Genomic DNA, 12,011 nt, shown 5'->3' on the forward strand with positions numbered 1-12,011 from the left:
TTATGTCTCCTATGAAATTCAATAATGAGAACATTAATACCAGTTGAGACACTTCAAACACGTTGACAGAAACTGCCAGCATGATTAAAAAACAAAAACAAAACCCCAGACTTGTCTGATTTCCATGGCTTTCTAATGGAACATACTTGAATCATTTCAATAAAGCTTTATTAGAGTGTGGTACTTTGATATGCAGGCAAAAAGCGACCTGCTGCAAATGCCTGCCATGTTAACCGATTAAAATTAAGAAACTGATGTCCAATTTAATATTGGCAAATATCCTTCTTCCATATTTTCCATAATGATATTCTGATTTTAACAGGGGAAAGTTATGGGTTTTATTAGGTAGGTGAAGTAATATAATTAACTATATTTTATTTCCCTACAGACCCACGTGTGTGGGTTAATGGACAAAAGGATCCACTTCTCACTTGTGTCTAAAAATGTGGAACTGAGCAGAGTTTAAATCCCATTTTATGGAGTTTAATTGACAGCATGGGAATTAGTTGTTAGGGTAACAAAGGGGGAGATCAGCCTGTTTGTCAAAGAAACAGGCTACAGACTGAAATGTAAGTTTAAAACATAGTTTACTCACAGTCAAGCATTTGATCTTAGCAGTAACAGCAGTAAAAATAAACACAGGTAAAATACTTGTGTTTGTAGCAGAAACTCCTTCAGGCATGTCCCTGATGCTGGAGCAAGTGGATAGATGTCTGTCTACATTGTTCATCAAAGAGTGAGTGGGAACAGGAAATACTTCTTTGCTGTTTCCCTCCCAGGAGAAAAGGCAGAAATTATATCACACAGAGCTTTTTCTACCAATTACGTTTCTATGGTCTGAGTCGGCCTATCAGGCTATATGGTCTTAACCCTTTCACATGCTAACTAGCAATAATACACAGTGTTAGATATGACTGCATGTCCCTCACAAGTTAACTAAGTTTTAATGATTTTTTTTAGTCAATTACATAAAAACCAGAATGCAAATGAATGCATATAACTGTAGACTGATTGGCACAAGAAAACTCACTTTGAGAGGTGGTGTTTGTGAGTGGAGAAATAACCCATGGGATGAAGGGTAGGAGTACTTGACCCTTCCTCCACCCAGTGTTTTTCTTCCCTCAAGCTGCTCTCAACTATGGAGTTTCAAACCAAATACCAAGAAATAGGTTTCCCCCACGTCATAGGAAGTGCTCAAGGTACTGCCACATGCTCATTGACTTTGATGGTCTAGTAGTCAGTGTGTCTATAAAACTTTGTCATCACTGAAGCTCATTGGCAAAAGTCTTGTTGCTTGGAAAGAAAGGTATTTTTAGCACTAAATAGTTGGTGCATGTTTTGTGCTGAGGCTGATTAAGTATGAAGCTGAGGGTTCTCGAGATGACTGTTGAGGACATGCCACATAAATTTGAATGTCTGTAGCCACTCAACCATGAAAAACTTGAGCATGATGGGTCAAATGAAGCCCAATGAATTAAATTAAAGAAAGTCAAACACGTTTGAACTCTATTCCATTATGTTGAAGTGCTTAATATCTGTATCCATTTTCATATATAAAAATGCATATTCATTTAACAAGTTAGTAGTGGAGCAATTGGGAATCTTTACTTTTGGTCATGGGAGATAAAGACTTCTCTACAAAATCATTTTAAATAACGACTAAATGATACATTTACTTATAGGCAGGGATTTTTTTCCAGCTGGAACTTGGTTCTGGCACCTCTCAAGTGGATGCCATTGCCATTCTAAAAGAATTAAGTGAGGTGTTCATGTTGAGTTCCGGCACAACTTTTTCTAGAAAAATATCACTGCTTATAGGAAAATAAACTGTTGTCCCATATCCACATTTCTTCAAATTTGAGTAAATAAATATTGAATGCAATATGTATTTTTACCATTTTTTCTTTTTCTTTCTTTTACAGTGAAAAAGGCAATTGAACTAAAATCAAGAGGGGTCAAGATGCTACCTAACAAAGACAGCAATCACAAGAATTCAGTCTGTAAGTCCCTAACAATTTTATTCTCTTAAGACTGTGTGGGTAATCTTTGATTATTTGGTCGGAAAGACACAGACACAGAGCTTTAAAACCAAGGTTGACAAACAAACAAACAAAAAACCCCGAAAATGTTGAGATGAATGTGGAAGGTGCAAACATCCAAGGAATTCCAGTGGAAGTCAAAATATTTTCAATAGGGCTAGCAAAATGGCTCAGTGATGTTTTTTTACACATTCTTACGAAATTAAGATAGAGAGAAAATGGAAGGAAATGAGGAAAACAATTAGTTTATGCTATGGACAATTATCACCAATAAATCCATGTCAACCATGTTTCAGTAGCATAACAATGCATTATTATATTAGGGAAAACTGCTTAGCAAAAATGAAATTCCTTGCAGAAATTTGCATATTGGGAGAAATTCTCACACTAAAATGCTGATGAATTTTCATGAGGACGTTAAAAGCGAACCACAAACTGATGCGGAAATGTGAAGAACTGAACTTCAAAGTGGAAAAATGAGAAACTGGGAGAAACTTAAATTGACAGATTCATTCATCTCCAATGGAGTGAGAGAGAGAAACCAGGATGTGTGTATGTGTTGGTGGGGGTACAGAGCCAACTGAATAGTGGCAATGAGGTGGGTCTTCTCTTTCCTGGTCCTTTCCCACTCCCTTCCCTCTGGGGGCTTTGTATTAACCTTGCAATCGGGTGCAGGTCATCTCAATGTATACTTAATGTAATGATTTTCAATATCTCTAGAGTGTGAACAGTATGACCATATTTGGCCCTATGTCTGAGAACCCAAGAGTACAGCATAATAGTCAAGGGAAATGAAAATGGTATTAATATGATGCGTTGCACAAAGTGAATATGTTTGATAAACAGAATTGGTATACTTGAATATCTTCCAGGTATGGTACTGTAGGCCCCACAGTGTTAAGGTAACTCTTTACACGGAAGTATGTTACAGAAAGCAGAGATAGTCATACTAATTAGGTTGATTGAAAACTGAGTTCAATGGGAGTTACTTGCAGGCAAATGATATAGGTTTTCACCTTGTTGTCCTTAGAGTATGTATTTGAACCTACAAATTCTGAAGGTAGCCACTTTTTTGGAGTATGTCTTGTTGGGGTGATGTCTTTAATTACAGAAAGTGAACAAAGGACATGCTATTAACAATATTTATTGTGCAGTCTGCTGTTGATTTGTTTTTCAAAGACTACATTTTACTATTATTATTTTCTGAAGAGGAATGGTGCTATTATATATTCTATTAAACAAATGAATTATTAGAACAGACTATCAGCTAATGAAGATAAACCTTGTATTAGTTCCTTGTTTCCTCCTCAAGATCATGTAAGTCTTCTCCACTGCAAATTTTGTAGCATTTTTTTTCTCCCTCTGTTTTGACATTCTTTTATGATTTAAACACTAAATGTGCTTGAACTGCATTGCAACATTTGGGGTGTGTGAGATTAAGCAAAGCCTTCATGGAAAAGGTGAATTTTGAGAAAACATATGAAAGGAAAGTGAGATGTTGTGCCACAGACCAGCTGTTTGCTAATAATATTTCAGCTTACTGCATTAGCTAAAATTATCTGGATGGGGCTGCCAGTTTTATTGTGTGTACTTTTGGTGTGCTAGGCACACCAAGAGCAACAGCAGGATTTTTTCCTATGGCACATTTGTAAAGGAAATTTAGATTAGATCTTACATTATTTATTGCTAATGTGTCATAGATTTTGGTTACAGGTAGGTAGCCGTGTTGGTCTGGGTCGAAGTAAAATAAAAAAATTCCTTCAGTAGCACCTTAAAGACCAACTAAGTTTTTATTTTGGTATGAGCTTTCGTGTGCATGCACACTTCTTCAGATACAGTGAAATAGAAGTCCCCAGGCACTTATGTAGAGAAGGGGTGGGGAGGGGTGGGGATGGGGAGGGGAGATCACTCAGAAGGTTGGTGATAAGTTGCTGACCAAGCTCAAAACCATGGAGGGACCTGGTTTGAACAGAGATATCGGATTCTTATCTCATTATACATGATAAGCGATCTTCAGCCATCTCAACCCTTGCTTTTTCATGCAAAACCATTTGCAGTCGTTTTCGGTCATCAACAGCTATCAGTCAGTCAATCACCCACTTCCACCACCCTTCTGAGTGATCTCCCCTCCCCATCCCCACCCCTCCCCACCCCTTCTCTACATAAGTGCCTGGGGACTTCTATTTCACTGTATCTGAAGAAGTGTGCATGCACACGAAAGCTCATACCAAAATAAAAACTTAGTTGGTCTTTAAGGTGCTACTGAAGGAATTTTTTTATGTCATAGATTTTTTTATTCACAGCCCAATCATATACATGTCTACTCAGGAGCAAGCCCCATTCAGTTCAATGGAGCTTACTGTCTAGTAAATGGGTATAAGATGGCAGCCTCATTCTTTTAATAATTTGTTCAATTTTGAATATATAGGATATTGCTTGTCCATATCCTCTTTCTCCCCAGAGGCAAATGAAACTTCATATTTTCCCTGTCTATAATAATTTGCATAAAAACAATATTCAGAAAATGTTCTCTAAAGATAACATATTTTCTGTAGTAAAAAAAATCAACTCACTCCCACTTAAACTTCATTTGAAAAAAACACAACATTTTTCAAATGCAGGGCCCGTTGTGCAGCCTGTTTACTTTTATAGCGTTGATGTTCCGTTTTGTCTCAGATGGGGAAAATTGAGTTATTTTTAAGGCAATGTTTTTTGCCATGTAGAGTCAAAGAACAAATGGCTTTACTGATTCAGTATTGATCTGCTGTAACACATTTAGATGAATTGATGGCACATGCTGTGTTATTCAGCAGTTGATGCCAAAACAGCTAATTCTAAGACAGGTTAGCCCTGCTGATTCAATGTTGGATGCATCAGGAAAATTAGGGGGAAAGCAGTATTTACATTGGTTAACCATTTTGGAGGAATTATTACTAATGTAATGCAATGGGATATAAAAGCTCAGGGCGATATTACAAACAATATATTTCTGTCTTCATGCTGAGTTTATAGCAATCAGTGATGCTTTGTAGCATTAAAATGAAATGACATTTGCTTCCTCACTCTCTCATCCTGTTCCCAGATATATTGCTCAGACAAATGCAAAATGCCCTTATTTATGATGGCGGGGATGCATGAAGGAAGCATCTGCCGACCTTTCTGGAGTGCATCATCCCAAGGATTGCACCCCTACAAATGTGCCGGTAAAAGCAAAGTGGTGATAGGCAGTGAGCAGTGGCAGGTAGTTGTCCCAAGGAACATAGTTTATTTTCCCCAACTGGAATTAATATCAACCTGCTTACTTCTGAAACATGTGAGACCTCTTAATTCCCCTTCTGAACCACTTGGAAAATTTTCGTAAGAAGCTGAGGCATTTCCGAAGAACTCTCCAAAGCTCGAAAATATAAATCTTGGGGTGGGGATTTCCTGCCCTACTGCTGTCCCTCTTGTCTGCCAGTTTCTTTCCTACCCCTCCTACCAGCTTATCAAGATGTGTCTCTGTGTGTGTGTGTGTAAGCACAGAAAACATCAGCCGATGCATCAGCCCAAAATTTCTTCCTAAATTTCTAGATCCCTGTGTTGCAGACTTGTGAGCTTGCCCTGATGCTCCATTGCAGATGGGAAGTCTGGCAATTGCTATGTTTTGATTTATATTCTTCCAAGGCAACATGTCATGAGGTATAAAAACCCATGCTTCCCAAAGACATCAAAGTAGGCTCCGAACATTTACAGACATCTTCATTGCAGGGTGAGAATCAGTTTAAAAATCTGTGAACAGAATTTTATTATTCCTTCAAGAAATCAGGAGGAATAAAAACCCCTATACTGTACTTTCTTTTGCATCCACAATGTAGGACAGCTTAGAATTAATTGTTGGCTTCTGTTTTCCTCCAGCATGGTAGATTTGTGAAAGTGTGGGGAGAGGCCTGACAAGCTAAAGTGAAATTCAGGAGCGGTTGGTGGGATTATATCTCTGAGCCCCCTTCCCCTTTCCAAAATTATCCCCTATATTTAGTGTATTCTTCCACATACGAGTCATGGGGAGCCATTCCAAACAAAGTCTGATCCTTTCTGCTTAGCCTATGGCATGTATGGTTCTCGGTTGTGCTAATGTATCTCAGAAACCTCTATATAGAGATAATATAAACAAAATAATGGCCTAATAAATGCTGAAAAATCTGCTGGAATGGTTCCCATCAGGAACATATACAACTTAACCTTTCTTGATCTGGTATAGTAGCCTACATACAGCAGTGGAAGCGGGAACTCAGACGTAATTGTTCTGTTCCCTGAGATTTACGGTAAGTTATAAGTAGCTCATGCTAGAGCATTGGCCTTTGAACCTGAAGAGCATTAGGAAGACTTCATAATATATACCCTTTGACTCATAACCCATTACTCCAGTCTGTTCCTTGTGGCTCAGTTATAGTAGAGCTTAGCCTGATAAGGATAAGGAGCTAGAATCTCATCAACATAATCAAACTTAGTCCATTAAAAAACCAGTCAGCTGCTGGTACCATTATGGGCAACTGGCTTTGTTTCTCCAGTCCTTCATCTAAGAGGACTTCCACATTGTTGTTGTCATCTCCCTGCAAACCCCCCACCAACAAGAAGAGAAAGAATAAGAAAGACAAAATATAGAACTAAACAAAAGGGTGTAGAGTTGCATAAAATTTGTAGATGCTAATTTATTTGTATACAGTCATACCTCGGTTTACAACCACCTCGGTTTACAAACACTGCGGACCCATCTGGAATGGATTAATTCACTTTACATTACTTTCAATGGGAAAGTTTGCTTCAGGATAAGTACGCTTCAGTTTAAGTACAGACTTCCAGAACAAATTACACTCATACTTCGGGTTAAGTACGCTTCAGGTTGAGTACTCCACGGACCCGTCTGGAATGGATTAATCCACTTTCCATTACTTTCAATGGGAAAGTTCGCTTCAGGTTAAGTACGCTTCAGGTTAAGTACAGACTTCCGGAATCAATTGTGGTTGTAAACCAAGGTACCACTGTAATATAAACAATTACTATAACTGAATTAGAAATGAAATGCATCTCACCATAGTTGTGCAGACTGTGATCAGGCAATAGTGGACAGCGGAGTCGCTGCTGCTTACCCAGAAGAGGAGGAGTGAGGCAGTGGGGAGGACAGTGGAGTGCAAGTGCACCAGGTGAGCCAATCCAGCAATCCTGCTGGTGTGTTTACACCATGCCAGCCTCCCTACTGCCTTGTCCCTCCACTTGTTCTTTACAGTAAGCAGCAGCAACCCACCTGTTTGGAGGAGGTCAGGTGAGCACCCCTTCACACTAGGCGGCAGCCTATTTCTGTGACAAGATGATCTGTGTGGCTGCTCAGACAGCTGTCTATTTGATGGTCAGCTTCAAGGCTCTGTTCTGTCTAATTATGGTTCTTTATCTTAAAAACAGGACTCAACAACTGTACATTCCTCCAGACAGAGGAAACCTTCAAAGAGATGACTGATTATCAAAGTAGGACACCTGGCCACCCACATGCTTTGCTATAGACATGCAAAGGGCCACTTCATAGTTTATTGATTGATTGATTGATTAATACAGTGTTGGATAAGCAGTAGGACCAGTTGCTGACATTTTGTGCTTAACAAACATTATGTCTGGGTCAGACTAAATATTTAACCTATTTGCTCAATATGTTAAGTGGCTGTAAAGAATATCATTAAATGAAGAAAAGGCATTCACTTCACTTACCAATAGTAATATGCTGCTAAGAAATGTGCTTGATCCTGCAAACACATTCATAGTTGAGTAAATTACATTTTTAAATGATTTAAATACAAACAGATACTTTGAGAAATATTTCAAATATTAAATACTAATCTACTTACTCAATGAAGGTTGCCTTACTAAATACAACACACATTCATTTGTTCATTTAATAGTGTATTTTACTAATATTGCAGCAATTAGCATATAGGAAATTAATATTCAACTTTACCCATAGTGTCACAAAAACATAAAAGTTAAATTTTCATACTTTATACCACATGTGGATAAAACATTTCATTTATTGATTTCATAGACATTTACTTAATCCTGGGGGTGGGGTAGGCATTTAAACAGAAAACAAGGGATTCTGAGCAACAAAGCTCTGAATAATCTGTAGGAAAAAAACAGCATTGTCTGCAAGCTAACTCATTCTATAGACCAAATTCAATTTTATGCAGGACAGCTGCACTACATTTTCCAGTCTTCCCCTTTTCCTAAAAAACATCTGAGCTACACTGAGAGCTCACCATGGGAAAGAGGTTTTAATCCTTTCTACTCGATGCACTAGCTTCACAAAATTGGCTATTTGCCAGAGAGGGGAAACCATACAAACATTTGTATCTCCACAAGTTGGCCTGATTCACACACAACACTAAGCAATGGTTTATTGAATTCCCTCTTTCTGCCAATAGGCTAAGATCTTCCTATTCAGACAGACCTGTCAAATGTAGGTGCAGAGGCTGTTGACCACTGGAGAAATTGATATCTTAATGCTGGTTCTAAATGTGTTTTATTATATTTTAACTATTGTTTTTAACTAGTCAATTTTTATTACTTTGTTTTTTATAACAATGTGAATTTAATAAACCACTGCTTAGTGTTATGTGTGAATCCAAACTTGGGAGAAAGGCAAGATACAAAAACAACTATTGCTGCTATTACTACTAGCTTGTTTTGTGTGAACCAGCCCAGTAATTTCACTGTGACTTGCTCGTTAACCAGCTTTGTCACTGGCTTTTATAAACTTCACTTGATGGTAACCAGAGCTTAGTGCTATGTGCAAACCCAGACCCACTGTGGTCTAAACCACTGAGCCTCTTGGGCTTGCTGATCAGAAGGTCGGCGTTTCAAATTCCCGTGATGGGGTGAGCTCCTGTTGCTCTGTCCCAGCTCCTGCCAACCTAGCAGTTCGAAAGCATGCCAGTACGAGTAGATAAAGAAGTACCACAGTGGCGGGAAGGTAAACAGTGTTTCCATGCGCTCTGGTTTCTGTCACAGTGTGCCGTTGCCCCAGAAGTGTTTCAGTCATGTTGGCCACATGACTTGGAAAGCTGTCTGTGGACAAACGCCGGCTCCCTCGGCCTGAAAAGCAAGAGGAGTGCTGCAACGTCATAGTCTCCTTTGACTGGACTTAACCATCCAGGGTTCCTTTACCTTTTTTTAAAGGAGGAGGAGGAGGAGGAGGAAAATCACCTCCCAAAAAGTTGTGAGTGAAGTGTGACAAAACCAGTTCAATTTACTTTCTAGGTTTGATCTTTTTCTCTGGTGCTTTTGTCTTATTTTGTGAGGTAATAAACCAAGTGATCATCTACTAAGGTTTGGTGTTATGTGCAAACTAGGCCAATAGAGACACTTTATGCCGTTTGAGTCAGGAAGAGAGCAGAGAGAATTGCTGTAGACCCTTCACATCCTGGTCATCACCTGTTTGATTTACTCCCATCCAGATGTCAGTACAGGACTCTATATACAAAAACGTCTAGGCACAGGAATAGCTTTTTTTCTTGTGCCATCAAATTGTTGAATCTGTAGTTGTGGGCGGAAGGGAGGCCAATTGGTGGTATGGGGCCTTTTCGCTGTGCTGTTGTATTGTGAGGGGAATAGTGTTTGTATGAGGTACGTTTTTTCCTTTACATTGCAATGTAGTCGAAGCAAAATTCCAAGTTTGGTTGATACTTGGCCAATAAATTATTCTATTCTATTCTATTCTATTCTATTCTATTCTATTCTATCCTATCCTATCCTATCCTATCCTATCCTATCCTAGTGTAGTGTAGTGTAGTTAGCCCTTTATTACGTTGGCTGACCCTAACTTTTATTGCTTGTACCTTGCTGGACAGATCTACAATGTAAATTTAAAACTAGTTTTAACAAACATAACCTTTCCAAAGGGTCTTGGAAATTATAACCTCTTATAAAGCTGCTAAAATTATTCTTAACAAGCCCTCTCATTTTCAGACATTTATACAACTAATTTATTGCAGCGTTTTGGAACCTATGGTCCTCTAAATGTTGATTCCATAATCTCTGATTAGTGGCCTTGCTGGTTGGGGCTAATAGAAGTTCATTTAAAATAACTTTTGGAGGTTCATAGGTCTCTAACTCCTGGCACATTGGGATTCATAACTACTTGAAAACAGCTAGAGGAAAATTTTTCAGTTAGAATCTTGGCTAGTGATCCACAGCAACATTAGAGCACATCACTCACTACTATTCCAGTGTGAAGTTAATACCTTAATTCTGTCTTTATTGAGAATTGTAGATTTTGCAGTGGAACAGTTTCTGACAGTGGGAAAAATAACAGCAGCATTAAACTCTCACAGTTGCATAAAGCTTTAATGAAACAAGAGGGATAATTACCCTGTTCTACTTTGTTCCATCATAAAACGTAATAATCCAGATTTTCCCAAGTGTTAAAGATTTTAGCATTCTCAACAATGATACACGACCCTATGTAATAATATTATGTAATGCTATTTTATTAAATTGTGGAGATTGCTTCATAAATCAGATTAGTAAATTATACTTGTTTCTGGAAAATAGGCCTTTGTCACTGCAGGAGCTAAAATATCCTTCAATGTGCTGTTCACAAATCTAGCTGTGAAGGGGACTGCTATATGCATTTGGGAAGAAAAGCATCACTTGGAAATAGGAGCAAAACAAGGTGCCTCTTTTGTTAATAACCAATAGTAACATATTTTCATAAGCAATTTCTCAAAAAACTAAGGAAATTTTTTTAATGTGTAGAACCAATGCATGATAATAAATAAATGTAGCAGAGAATGGAATTGGAAGGATTCTAAAAAGTTGAAGTACAAATTAAGTAGTCTTTTTAAAATGGGTATGAAGTTTTAAAAAATCCATGCATCCAAAAATAAATTATTTCCTGCTGACATTAATTCACCAAAATGCCCAGATAGTTATTTTGTGTGTGAAGACCCCCAAAACCACCCCCAAAATAAAGACACAATAGACACAGAATTTAGTTTTTGGCATTTATTTTGGCCACAACTTTATTGATTACAGCATGTGAGTGGTTGCTTAGGCATTGGTTCCAGACTACCTGAACCTGCACATGGCAGGAACAGGACTGCCACTGGGCACCACCAGAGGTCAGTAAGGGAAAATATACTGAAGGAGCGAGAAGCTGGCTTTGATCTCGCAGCTCACCCCAGATGCTCCCAGGGGCTCTGGCATGGCCCTAGCCCCTTGACAGGGTTCGGACAAAAGCAAGGCGAGCCCCTGGATTCCTTTACAAAGTTGTGATGATTTGCTACATAGTAGGCAAAATCCAAATGGCTACAGCCAATCAGCCAAATGCCAAATTCCTACCAGGCCCCTGCTCCAAAACAGACAAGCATAGCAAGGCCAAACAACAGCCCTAAGTATAGGGTGGGAGGGCGGGTGATCTGATGCATGTCGCAGGAAAGAGAAAGCTCCCAGCAATGTGCAGCAGCTTAAATAGCCCCTTGGTAGCCAATAGACGACCCAACAGGCCAAATTTCTACCCCAGCAACCGAGGGGCAACCAATGGTGTGTTGTGGCTGTCCAAACGGTCCCACCCCACAACAGAGAGGCAGTTTAGGTGATCTCACTGCAACACGTGCCCTCCATGATGGAGGACACAATTTGCTTGCATGCTATGTGATAAACGTCGTTTTTCATGATAACCGTAAGTATACATATAGTAATTTTGCTGCTAGTAGCTTCTGCTTTCCCTTGTCCATTTCATTGCACTTAGCCTATTTAATTGATAGACTATATACACTTTCAGTCCTTGGTTTGCAGGCTTTAGTCTTCCATTAGGCTCAGGGACAGAACTACGATGAAACTAATGAAGTTTAAGCATTAGGGCCCCTAATTCCAGAGTAGCTCCAGAAGTGACTTTAGTCCACATTACTTTAAAATGTTGGGTCTAGTAGACCCCATTTAAGTTGCATG

General features: G+C 38.9%; 1 protein-coding gene across 1 annotated transcript in view; it reads left to right on the forward strand.

The window, feature by feature from the left end:
• CSMD1 (CUB and Sushi multiple domains 1) overlaps positions 1-12,011 on the forward strand; it is a 915,553-nt gene that overhangs the window by 578,376 nt on the left and 325,166 nt on the right. Inside the window, exon 7 of the mRNA XM_035109950.2 lies at positions 1,923-2,000. Within this exon, the coding sequence (XP_034965841.2) occupies positions 1,923-2,000 (78 nt within the window). The remainder of the gene's footprint in view (positions 1-1,922; positions 2,001-12,011) is intronic.

This window comes from Zootoca vivipara, chromosome 3 (genome assembly GCF_963506605.1).
Source record: "Zootoca vivipara chromosome 3, rZooViv1.1, whole genome shotgun sequence".
NCBI classification, from domain to species: Eukaryota; Metazoa; Chordata; class Lepidosauria; order Squamata; family Lacertidae; genus Zootoca; species Zootoca vivipara.